This window comes from Neocloeon triangulifer, unplaced genomic scaffold (genome assembly GCF_031216515.1).
Source record: "Neocloeon triangulifer isolate White Clay Creek 2 clone unplaced genomic scaffold, ASM3121651v1 ptg000004l, whole genome shotgun sequence".
NCBI classification, from domain to species: Eukaryota; Metazoa; Arthropoda; class Insecta; order Ephemeroptera; family Baetidae; genus Neocloeon; species Neocloeon triangulifer.
In genome coordinates, this window is record NW_026775547.1 from 1,241,144 (window position 1) to 1,254,122 (window position 12,979).

The following is a 12,979-nucleotide window of genomic DNA, read 5'->3' on the forward strand; positions in this document are numbered from 1 at the left end:
AATTTTTTTGCAATTTCATTATCAGTATTCATTATTCTACTCTGTAGTTAAAGTTATTCCAAGGAAATAATAGGTTAAAACCACCTTAATGAATTTCATGTATCATTCAAATGGGAAAAAATTAATTAGAGTGGATAAATAAAGTGCACTGATGAAACATCAATTTGAATGAGATTCTCGATCAAGCGCTGCAATATTTTTTCTCACTGCGATGAAAATTTATTGTCATAAAACTTTCAACTCTCAGTCAGTACAGATGGAATCTGAAAGTTTGTGAAATTTCACTAACATGATCATCTAATTTATACTCCGTGCAGAGATGAATTAGAATTATTAAATTATAATTTCAAATGAGATTAAGCAGATTTCCCAGTACTTTTGCTTGCGAGAGTGGCGCAAAGTTGTCCTCGAGGCACGTCACATGCTCGGAAAAGCTGCATTGACAAGCGCAGAACCATTAATATTTACACCGTCTTTGACGACGAGCAGAGAGTTTGCATGGATATTGAAACACTTGCCGATTGAAAAGTTGGTTCAACGAAAATAAAAACCATTGTTAACAAGAGAAAGAAAAAAATATAAATGAGAAAAGTGCAACCGAACAAAAACACAGTCTTGTAAGTTTGTCGGAAAGTTCCAATCAACTTTACGTGAGAAATTCCTTCCAGATAAGAAATTAATAGCTAAAATCTGATCAAAACTGATTAGATTCAAAACTTCGTTGCAAAAATGGTTGAATTACAGATTGAAACTTTATTACTTTACTGATTTGTAGGGTGGCGAATTTTATATTTTTAGACTACTTTGATTAAAAATGTAATTCCTCTAAAAAAATTAAGTTATGGATATTATTTTTTCCTTTTTTTTAGCTGATAATAGTCCTGGTGTGGCTGGTGAGCGCTGCGTACGCGTCGCCGCGTCTCTTTTTCGCCAGGGTGACGAGCCAAGAGCTGCGCAACGACGAGACGGACACTTTCTGCCACTTGGACACAACTCGCTACGACCCCGAGATATTCGACACGGCCAACTTGATATTCCTCTACGTGATCCCCCTGCTGGTGATGGCCATCATGTACTCGCGAATGTGCGTCGAGCTGTGGCAGAGTGGGCGCCAAATTCCAGGTGCAGTGCACGCTGGCCGAGTACCTTGCAATCCAAGCGTCGCTGCTGTCCCAGATGCTCCGTCAGGTGAGCGATTTTTGTTTAATTTTGTCTCTATTAAAGATTTAATTATTTAAATTATCATAATGATCATCTAATGTGGTAATAAAAATTTATTTAAATGATAAAAAAAATATAGAATTTATTTCATCATTGGAGAAAATCAGATTATATAATAATTTTTAATTCAATTTATCGCCTTTTAATTCCATATTCTCAACAATTAGAGAAATTAAATTGTCTTAAATATTTTTTAAAATAGAAAAAAAAACAAGTTAAAGCAAGCTTAAAACATTATAACTTTATAATTTATAAATAATACTCCTATTTTTAAATCTTATAAAGATAATACTTACATTTTGTAAATTGGTTTCACCAGCTCTGACCACAACGAGTCTTTTGCACCTGGTGCCCGAGCCAGGTGAGCACGCAGCCCTGCAGCCGTGCATGAGCATACCCGACAACCAGAGCGTCACCAGCGAAATCGTTCAGGGTGGCTCTCGAAGTCCCCTGCCCAGCCCGGTGCCCCCTCTGCAGAGGATGAGCTCACTGCCCCCGTTGAGGGAGACCAGGGACCCCCTGCGACCTTGCAACTCGCCACGACCCAAGAGACGAGAGCGCAAAATGTGGCGTCGCTTTTTCCACAAACGCTCACAAAGCAGGGTGAGTTCAAATTCAAAACAAAATGCTCTTTGTGACAAATTTTCTAGTGAGGTTTGACAACAAAAAAATTACATACTTTATCCCGGTCAATGTATTGTTTGTCTCTTTAAAAAGTAAAAACATTTAAAGCAAAATTTAAATTTTGGCCAATTGATTTTTGTCTGAATTGCAAATAAGTTTTTTTCATTAATTTTGACGAAGCTAATTAAAAATATAAACAAAAGAAAGTTAAGGAAGCATTTTTTCCTTACTTATGAGTAAATAAATCAGTTAATTCAAGGAATAGGCGTTCATAAAGTAAAACGACCGCACTTCTGTTGTTTCAGAATCAGAACAATTTCCATCCATGAGAAAAATCCCCCTTTTTTTTCATTTCCTCCACCTTAATGATTTTTGTTTAAAAACAAAATTAAATTAAAAAACCGCCAAAAGATAAGAAATTCGAAGCGGTCTTGTTTCAAAATTCATGTATTTTTAGTTACAATTGTGTTTATTAATGTACCACCGGGCATTCTCTGCCTAAATACATCATCCATACATTCAATATTATAAATAATATTTTTATTTTTATTTGATTGTTGATTTAATGTCAAATAGGAAGTGAAAAACATATTCAACTATTTCATCAATGAAAAGGACTACATTTTTCCGAATTTAAAGATTTTTTAAGAAAGATCAATATTCTTTGTTCCACTCCTTAGATAAAATATTTTAAAGTTATATAAAGTGTAATCCCGTTTCAATGTAAGACAAAAACGAATTAAACATAAATAATTAAGATTTTGCACGAGAAAATCATAAATTATAATTTTTTTTCTAATTTGATTGAATTGTGTTTTAGAGAAGCAACGATCTTGAGGTGGGTCCTTTGGGTGCTCGACGCCGAGTGGTCTACATGCTCATTCTAGTGGTTCTGTCATTCCTCCTCTGCAATTTGCCATACCACGCCCGCAAAATGTGGCAAGTGCGTCTTTTGAGTGCCGAGAACATGGTCTACTACCAACTGTTCACTCCGTGCACATTCCTCATCATGTACTTCAACTCGGCGCTCAACCCCATTCTCTACGCCACCATGTCGCTCAGGTACGTCAAGTTTCGATTTCAAATTAATGTGCACGGCTTGATTTGTGACTGACACGTTGAAAACGGCAACTCTTTTGCAACAAAACATGCATTGTTTGTCCGCGCCTTTGTTTTTAAATGCGATCATCTGACACACTTTACTGTTACCATCAATGGGCTTACAAAAGGGAACGCCACTAATCTTCAGTCAAATCTTCAGAACTCAGCAAAGCTGAATTAGTAAAACATGGATGTGACTTGAATTGAGAAACAACGATAATATTTACAACATTTACTGAATCCCACGCCCGGATTTAATCGAGATCATCTAAGCTCCAAAAATGATTCAACCCATGAAACTGCACAAAAGGGTAAATCAAATGGGGGAATGAAAAATTCGTTTGAGGAAGAACAACATTCAAAGATGGGTCGCGTTTTGACAGATGGTAAAAATATGAATGGAACTATTAACATGTTGGCTTTTTTCACTTTTGATTAAATTTATATTCAATTTGATTTTGAAATCTGATAAAGAAACTTTCTAAATGGCAAACTTTTGCAATCATAAATTTACAAATTTTCATTTCAATTACTTGTGTTATAATAAGAGTGTCAAAAATCATTTAGAATTATAAAAAATATCTACATTTTTAAATAAATTCATGCTTTAAAAAAAAAAAAATAAATAAAAAATGATGCTAAAATCTACATTAATTATTTTAAATCTAGGTTATATTGGAATTAGAAGAAAAATTGAGAATTTTCCTAATTTTTTTATTTCTTTCTCAGCCTATTTAAATAATTGAGACAAAAATGATTAATCGTGATTGGCGATGTTCCCTTTAGAGCTAAAAAAGCGAGTGGAACAAAAAAACTGTAAACTCCGTCAGTGTTATGTGCGTAAATTTTGTATGTGTTGGTGAATTGCAAAAGCCTTTTATATCAAACGCAGCAACTCTCCTGTTTTTGCTCTCTTCCTCCATGGCGAGTCTGTACGCTTTTCAATCAATTACGTCCGTTTGACTGTCCATTTGATTTAATAAATACCTATTGGGGGGCAAATCCTTCCAACTGAGGAAATCAATTTGCGTCATTTAACTTGATGGCGCGCACCAAAAATACGTTTCGTTGCTATTTCGCAACTGGCTTTGCTTTATTTGTAAGATTTATAAGCTCGAGAATGAATTGATTTTTTTTAGGAAATGAAAATATTTTGAGTTCTAGCCAATTGAAATATAATAATTTGATTTTTTATTCCGTTTCAGATACTTTTATTGTTTCTCGTTATTTCTGTTGACACCAAAAGATCTGGTTATAAATTTTTAAATTTTAACATCGGCCCGGATTTAGAATTAAATAAGGAAATTATTTCACAAGAGAGAAAATAAATTTGATTGATTTAAATAAAATAAAATTACTTAATTATCTCGTGTTTTAATAAAAACAACACTCTTTACCATGAATAGCTCAGTTACAGTTTGTCTTTAAACTTCAAATTTTTTTTTCTTTATTAGTTACACATTTAAAAAGAATAATATTTTACTTAATTTAAAATTAAACATTTTTTGCAAAACATACTATTATTAATCCTCTTTTTGATAGAACTTTGGTTCATGTAAACACTATTTTTCTCGAAATTTGCATTGTATTCTCATATCAATCGTGTTATTTTAGCGCTAAAAGTAGATTCATTTTTCCCATTTTCCTCGTATTTTCACTTGATATACAATGAGGTAGTAAACCACGCGGAAACTTCTCTTCGCAGACTCATTTCTGTCACAATAAGCGAGAGCGGGCTGGGTTTACTGTTATGAGTGGTCCGCCTTAAAAGCTTCTATTTTTGGCCAAATTTATCTCGTCAAAAGCATCCGTTCGCGTTGTCTGTTGAGGCAAAATAGCCTTGTTGGCAACACACACGCTCGTTCTATTATGTGATTTGCTCTTCTTGCGTACGAGAGGCGCACATATTGACTGATTTGCGAGGAGGAGCTAACGCGCCGAACTTAAAAGTTGGCACTGCTGAGTGCTTTTTGCAGAATGAGTCGCTCGCCCGAGCGGCTAGACCGCGCTCTCGGCACTTCATGAATTTCAAATAAATGTTTGCATGGTTAATTGAAAAGTTCCGAATAGAGTCACTTTTCTGGCCCCCAGCCCAAAGCCATGGTTGTATTTCATTTTTCACATTTCGCGCGTAATTAAATTAAATTTGAGATCTCTTATTATATGTTTCACAAAGACTTCATTATTGATATTGAGAAAATAATTTTAATTAACTAATTGTGCATAAAACTTTATAACAAATGAACTGTGCAAAATAATCAAATTGCAAAAAAAAATCACCATCCCTAAAACAATGAAGCCAGGTCGATTTCCACAACCCGACCTCCTCCTTCAAAAGAATTCAAAAATTTATGCTTAATTTTTAATAAAGACAAACCTCAAATGGCCCACAAATAAATAAGAAAAACAAAAGTGTGCCTTTTGCGCCATCGAAAAGGGCACAGGACAAAAAGTCTATTTCAAAAAAGGTCAAGCTTGCTAGTTATTTCATTCTGCTGACGCAATTCTTCAATTTGTTAATAAAATTATCTGAAAAAATGTCTCAGACCGTGACTAAAACTGGTCCATCCTGGTTTTTGTTTTAAACAAACAACATTATTAACGAGCAAATTTTTTTTAGTGACCAAAATTAAAAATTTAATTTTTAGCCTTTCTATTACAAAAACTAATGGAGAAAATTTACTCAAATCTCGATTTCTTTTCTGATCAGTTTCAGGCGAGCGATGCGTCGTCGAGTGCGTCTGATTTTCCGCGGCGCCATCGAACTGTGTCGGCGCCGCCCTCGGCAGGGGTCGCCGACGCTGCTGGTGCGCGGCACCGGCAAGGCGGCCTCGTCGTCGACCCGTTCGTCGACGAGGGCGGCCAACAATGTGGTGCATCAGCCGCTGGTGGCCACGAACGGCCAAGCGCAGCCCGAGACGGGGGTGTGATGCTCGGCGAACCGAAAAAAGAAGCGCGTCACGTTCATCATCTCCAAGGACGGAGGTCGCGCCGCTCACTACATCTGAATATACAAAAAGACTTTGGAATTGGAAGACTTTCGTCTAAAGTGGTGAGAGAGATACTTTTTGGTCTGTGGTGCTCTCGTCAAATGCGTACCTGATGCCGGTTTAGAGGGGAAAGTAGACGCTATGCAAGTTCAACCTCTCTTTATTCAAATACTTACCAAAAAAAACTATTTTTTAATGGCTGAAGATGTTGGTTGAATTTGAATACAGTGAAAATGGTAAATTGTGTCCAGGCTTGGTAATTTCAGAACAGCTATTTTAACCAAATAAATTTGCGCAATCCAATAAATTAAGTAGAATTAAGCATGGCAGCCAAGAATATCAGTGAGCTTCATCGAGCATCAACCTTTTAATTTTGACTTTTTAAAATTTTTGGCGTCAAATCAAAATGTTATAAACACTCCATTTACCTATTTCTGTCAAATTTAAATTCCGGTTTTTTGCTTATTTCGGCAAAATTAAAATAACATATTTTTATGTTTAATGTATATTTTTAATATTTTTGTCTCTCTTTTATTAGCTTTTTGGCTGTTTCTAATTGATTCAGACCATATGAGGATTTTTAAAATGGCTTAAATCACATTTTTTTAATTAAGAGGCGACAAAATACATATACACATTCCAACATTATTAATTATTCTACTAGAGCGACTCAATAGAGTTTAAAAATGATTTATTTATTTAATTTTTAGTTTTTTGTAGATTATTTTCTAATGATTTAGTTTTCTCTAACTATTAAGCCCATCTAAGCCGACTATTTAGGAATTTTCTCTCAATTTTACACTAATTTATGTTACTTCTATGGAATTTTAATTTATTGTTGCCGATTTTTTTTTTTAAGAAAACTTTAGTTCAAAATTGCATGATTTTGGATACACTTAATTAGTTAATTTACTTGTAATTTTGCAAGTCTTATCAATTTTGTTAAAAATCTTCTCTAATTATTTACGAAATGTTTACAAATTTACAAATTTTGAAAGCTGCGTTTCCCACTCTTGCCACTCATCACGTAATTAGCTCAATCTACTGCTTGAGAAAACCAGCCTGTATTGCAATTAAATTGCAAACTTTTACAAGGGCTGGGAAGCGAGCAGCTTCAAGAGTAACTTTAAAACAACAATTTGCGTCACAACTGACAATGCAAATTTTATACTTGGAGTCAAAGGAGTCTTGGCGACATCGCTTCTGGGGAAAATGATAAAAAAAAAAGTACGCTAGACGCAGCCACGACTGGGAGTTAATTTGTGTAAACTTTGACCGTTTTGACAACAAAAACAAACTTTGCCGGCTTTTTTACGTTCGCACGAAACTTTTGCGAGCGCGGCTTATTTTTAAAAATAGGCGAGGAAAGTAATTTTGAGAGTGGCTGTGAATTGAGAATAATCGGTGGTGACGCTTGATTTAGGCGCTATGGGAATTCAAATTTTCGCTTCGTCGCGAGTAACTTTTTTCGATCCACGCCATGAAAATGGATAGCGCCGCATTTGGGATTTGGACCGATTTTCCTCCATAGCGATTGGGCACGTTTTTATCTTCTCTAAACCCAAATAAGGCTATTATTTCTCAGACTTATCGTCGCAGTCGCGATTGTAAATGTGATGTGTAGAGGGTAGCGAATTGTAAATAAAGATATATAAATATATATAACGAGAGGCAAAAGAGAAAATCCGGCCCCGAGCAAAATGAAACTGCCGAGCTGGAGTGGATTTTGCTGTGAGCGAAAAGCTTTGCAAAAAGCGAGATAGGAAACGCTAAAAGTTGCTGTTCCAAAATAAAATAAAACGACGAAGTATTGATGCTCAATTATTCTAAGTGTTGTTTGTGGCAGAGTATGCTGGTTGTATTTTGAATATTTTATTGTTGAAGAAAAAAAGTTCCAAAAAGTTCTATGTTGATCTCAGATTGAAAAATGAGAAGAATGGGCTCGTTTTGTGTAAAACGGGTGATATTTATTTACAAGGAAAAATTTTAAATATATCATTAAATACGATTTGGTTGGTAAGATAAACATTATTTTGTTTTCTATAATTACAAAACATGTAAAACGCCAACCAATTAAGGAGCATAAAAAAACGATGAAATAGATTTATTTGATGCAGAAAGACGTTTTGCTTAACAATGCAAACAAGTTTAAATAGCAAAATATTCATCAACAAAATGACGATTATATTATTAGCTCACATTATAAAAGACTTAAATTTTAGGTACTTCAACAAAAATTTTAATTGTTACGCAATTTTCCTCTAATAAAACGGCCGATATTAAAAGAAAGAAACTCATTTTACAGACATAAAAAGGCTAAAATATATCTGTTATTGTGACAGCACAACTAGTCACACACATTCCTGTAAATACTACTCATAGACAACTATTATAAATATATATTTTAATGTGTCAACTAAAGAATAAAATTCATGTTGTTCCAAAATGCCAAAATCGTGCTTTTAATTATTCGAACTATTGGAAACCATTTTTGCAAAGTCGATTAACATTAAGGTTCCCATTTTAAGAATTGTCCGCTGATGAAATATGAAGGCCTTTTATCTTTTATTTTCCGCTCGATTTGGTCGCAACGTCGCCTCTAATATCGCTTCAATAACTTTCAGTCCGCGCCTCTCTGCAGAGTGTTCTCCCTGTGGAAATGGCAAATTGTGTCAAGCCAATTTGATTGCGCGTAATTCCGCTTACACTGTTTGAGATACCAAATTTGTCACTTGGGATAATCGTTGTTACGCAATTGTCACGGTCTGTTGCTCAATTTGCGCCAGCAGGCCCTCAACACCGATAAGGGACAAGTGTCCGAGAGACTAGCACTTGTAGATTTGCATTTTTTTTATGACTATGTGGTATATAATGCTTCACTGATAACGTGATGTAAGCCGTGATATTTCAGAGAGCAAGTTCAAAGTACTCCGCAAATTTTTTAATTAATCCTTTCATTGGATTAATTAGTTTAAATAATAAATTTACTGATCTTTTTCACTTTGGGTGATTTTTTTCCAAATTATGATTACATTTAAATTTAAATGCGGAGCGCTTTTAATTAGCACAGTATTTCAATACATAATTTATTATTGATTTATCTATCGAAATTAATTAAATCTATCAAATAAAACTTAATTATTTTTGTGGTTAATACGGGTTAATATCCTTTGACTTTCCATAATACTTTTGAGCTATAAATATTATGAATATTAAATATCGCTAGTTTTAAATGACAAGTCGTCTTAATAAAACAAACGAAATGTAAATAAAGTAATCATTCCTATCTCAAAATTAAGTTCAGGTATTAATTATTGCATAAAAAGATCACAAGCTCCCCTGTTTCTAAGGAAATAAAAGAAAATAATTGATAGAACTTATTTGACAATTACGCAATACATCGTTTGTAAGATTTCTGACAATTCTCAAGCTGATTATATTGTAAAAGCAGTCTTATCCTTGAAGGACTTTTTATTCCAATAAAAAAAATTTAGTAAAAATTGAGTAAAAATAATACAAGCACAACAAATTAGTATTATATTGACTATTTTACAAATGAGGCAAAAGCGGATCAATTTATTTTATTAAGAATATCAAAGTTCTCAGTCTTTAGTTAAAAATTTTAATTTTTTTGTCCAATTAGCTTCTACCCTCGCTGTCTGCAACCCACTCAACTTTATACACGATGACGTCTGAAAAAATAATTCCAGTTTAATTCTGATTTGTGGAGGCGGTATTAACAATAAGATCAATAAATCACCTGAGAGACGCAGAAGATTTAGATTTTTAACGTACTTTCCTTATCTTATAGTTTATATCAGTATTTATTTTATTTTTGTGCTTGGATGAAAATAAATCACCTTTAAAAAAAATTCTGATGATCCAGTGATTCTAATTGAAGTGAATTGACGAGGATAATCAAGAATAAGCCTTGAAACTCTTTTCTAATGAAGTGTGTGAAACGTCCTCGTTTGATTGCGTTGAAGTTTTCATGCAAAGTCTGTGAATCCCCAGTACAAAACAAATATACTGGTCGTCAGAAGAGGTCTATCTGATCAATTAATCAAAAGCATCTCTCGTCCCTTTGAAGGTGATTTGCACCTTGCACCACAAACGGCCTTTCTCGCGAGATATATTTTACTCGGTGTTTGTATGAAGAGCAAATTTAATTAGATTTTCAGGGCAACGCTCTCGCTCACAGGAGCTGACGCGATGCATATCAAGTGAAAAAGCGCTCGCTGGTGTGGTGCGAATCCCAAGGACCCTTGATGAATGGAACACCGCAAACATCCAGTAAACCTCCAACCATATATTAAATCATGGTGCGATTATGTTTTATCTGCGCGTCCCACGCCAAGAAAATACTACCGAGAAATTCCTCCTTGGTTGGAAAAGGTGCCCCACTTTTACTCGACTTTTGCTGCAGAAAAAAAGTGACCTTCACTCGTTTTAAAAATTATTTTTATCCTTGAATTATTCCAATTAATATTATATAAACTGATATTGAAGTAATAAAGAATAAAATCACACTTAAGGGTTGAAACAGGGGCTAATTTGAAGATATTTCCTGCCAAATACATTTTAAATTTTAGTGCTGATCTCAATTTTTCACATTTTGCCTATTCAGTCCTAGTTAGTAATTTACCAATCAAAATAGGTGTTTTTTTATTTGTTCATAATATTTTTTTTCAGGGGGAGCTAAAACTTTGATAAGCCTATTTTTCCTTCCATACCTTAAGATGTGTGTTTTTTTTATTTCCATCTAATTTTTTGTGAAATTTAGAGTAATTTCCAACTCTAAAATAAAAAACATTACTGCAAATGCCCTTTGATGCAGTTTTTCTTTTTTTTTTTGCTACTCATTAAAATTTCACGCTGCACCATCGGGTAGTGACCAAGCTTTTGTTTATTTTCTTTGGAATTTATGGACCTTAGATGAACTAGTTTGATTTCACAGAGCCAACGTGCAATCTTCCTTTAGCATTTATTTCTCTCTCTATCGCTTCATACATCCCTTTTGCTCCACTTTCCCACAAGAGAGTTAAAAATAAAGAAGTAAGTTTGTCTTATAAAGGAAATTCTTTGGGACGTTCTAGTGATTACGTTCAGAATGTCTGCGGTTTTCCCAGTCAAAGCACCCCCGTTTTATTGCAAAACAAAACGCCCGACACTCGCTCTGGGCCGAGGAAAAGCAATCTGTGTGCCTCGTCCGGCGCAAAAAGACCAACCAAGCCGTCGCACGACTAGTAAAAGAAAAAAGAATGAAACTCGTCTGGCGGTGAAAAAATCCGGTGATGAAAACTCTCACTTCGTGCTGATGACGCTCTTAAAACTTCTTGCCAAACCTTTTTGTCGTCCGCACGCACATTTCGAGAAAAGGAAAAAAGCGAGAACGCCTTACCTGTTTGTCTGGCAATTGCCAATATTGTTTGTGCGGAGCTGGACTGAATGAGTGATTAAATTAAATAAATTCGCGCACACTTTAGTTTATTACATAATAATTCAAGGCACGGGAAACTTTGCCTCCAACATTAATACATATACAAAATATTGGAATTTATGCTATTTAATTTGCTTTCGTAAAAAGTCTTATAGAATTTGTTTGAAGAAGTTGAAACTCGAGGAGATGATAATGGAGGGATTTTTTCTCGTTGCAAAATTGTTTTTTTATTCAAAAAACCAAATGGCTCTATCAGTTTCGGTCACGGTCTGCGACCCTATTTCATGAGCAAGAAAAATAAAAAAAAAATAGCAAGTCAGCGAGCAGCTTTTACTCATTCAGGTTGGTACTTGAATTTGTTAGTTTTAAGATTTTAATTTTCTTAATGTTAAAAATGTGGTGTTTTCCACATTTGCTATTTTTTCAAATATTTTCAAATTTGCTAAAAGAAAAAAATTGTATTTTTCTTGCTCATGAAAGAGGGTCGCAGACCGTGACCGAAACTGATTTGGTTTTTTGAATAAAAAACAATTTTTGCAACGAGGAAAAAGCCCGATTCATTCATTTCTTATAGAATTAGGAGGATTAAAATCGGATACGAAATTTTTAAAACCAGTCACGGTTGAAAACACCCTATTTCATTTTTTGCAAAATTTGAAAAAACAAAAAATTTTAATTTAATATAATATATATTATGTACATAACAAATTTGCTAGTTTTTATTTCTCTGCATAAAAGTGACAACTTCTGCTCCTAGTCTTGTCTGTCAATCAATGTTGAGTGTTGAATAACAATAGGAGAGCGGTGCGTTTGTAATAATCAGATTTATAATCAGGTAATATTACTATTTTTTTACATGAAAAATATTTATTTTTTAACAATAATAACAAAATAATTAATATTTGAATCTGATTTACTTCAAAAACTTAAAGTACAAAAAGTTAAAGAGGAAAACTAGGTTTAATTTTTATTCTTACAATTAAATGCAGGCCATTAAGATCATTAGTTCAGCTGTGCGTTCATTTCATCGAAAAACTATGTGACATGGCCTAATTTAAATCAATATTATTCTCATTCTTTGTAAAGTTCAATGAAATGCAAAATAAAAGCAATTGGTCAATTCTTGAATAATGCCATTTAGAAATCTATCTGAATGCAGAATAAAGAATAAATAAATAAAGAAAATAAAATTATTGAAGTGAAACATATAAATTCCATACCTGCAATAAATGGAAAACTAATTATATTTCAAACATTTATCGGAATGTTTTGTAAACAAAACGACACAGAACTAGGTAAGCTATAAATATCCGAGATTTTCTTGCTGCGCCTGCATTAATAAAGATATGATCCGCAGCACTGACGGAAAAGCAGACCAATCGATTAAATTGTACATTTGCAGGCACAAAAGCTGCTTTTATACCTCTCGTCAAATTGAATCGCTGATATAGAAAGCGCAATTTCCTTCTCAGTGACGATAACCGCCTTTGCGAACAACAATTATTCTTCATAATTTTACGACCGAAGAAAACAAAGGCGGACTATTTCAATCAATTTTATATGTACCAAAGCTAGCAATTTGCGTCGGTTATTGCCTCGCAGC

General features: G+C 34.0%; 1 protein-coding gene across 1 annotated transcript in view; it reads left to right on the plus strand.

The window, feature by feature from the left end:
- LOC132193370 (trissin receptor) overlaps nucleotides 1-8,381 on the plus strand; it is a 120,200-nt gene extending 111,819 nt beyond the window's left edge. Inside the window, exons 5-8 of the mRNA XM_059614000.1 lie at nucleotides 870-1,188; nucleotides 1,541-1,824; nucleotides 2,666-2,907; nucleotides 5,657-8,381. Coding sequence (XP_059469983.1) covers nucleotides 870-1,188; nucleotides 1,541-1,824; nucleotides 2,666-2,907; nucleotides 5,657-5,876 — 1,065 coding nt within the window. The 3' untranslated portion in view covers nucleotides 5,877-8,381. The remainder of the gene's footprint in view (nucleotides 1-869; nucleotides 1,189-1,540; nucleotides 1,825-2,665; nucleotides 2,908-5,656) is intronic.
- The last annotated feature ends 4,598 nt before the right edge of the window (nucleotides 8,382-12,979 follow it).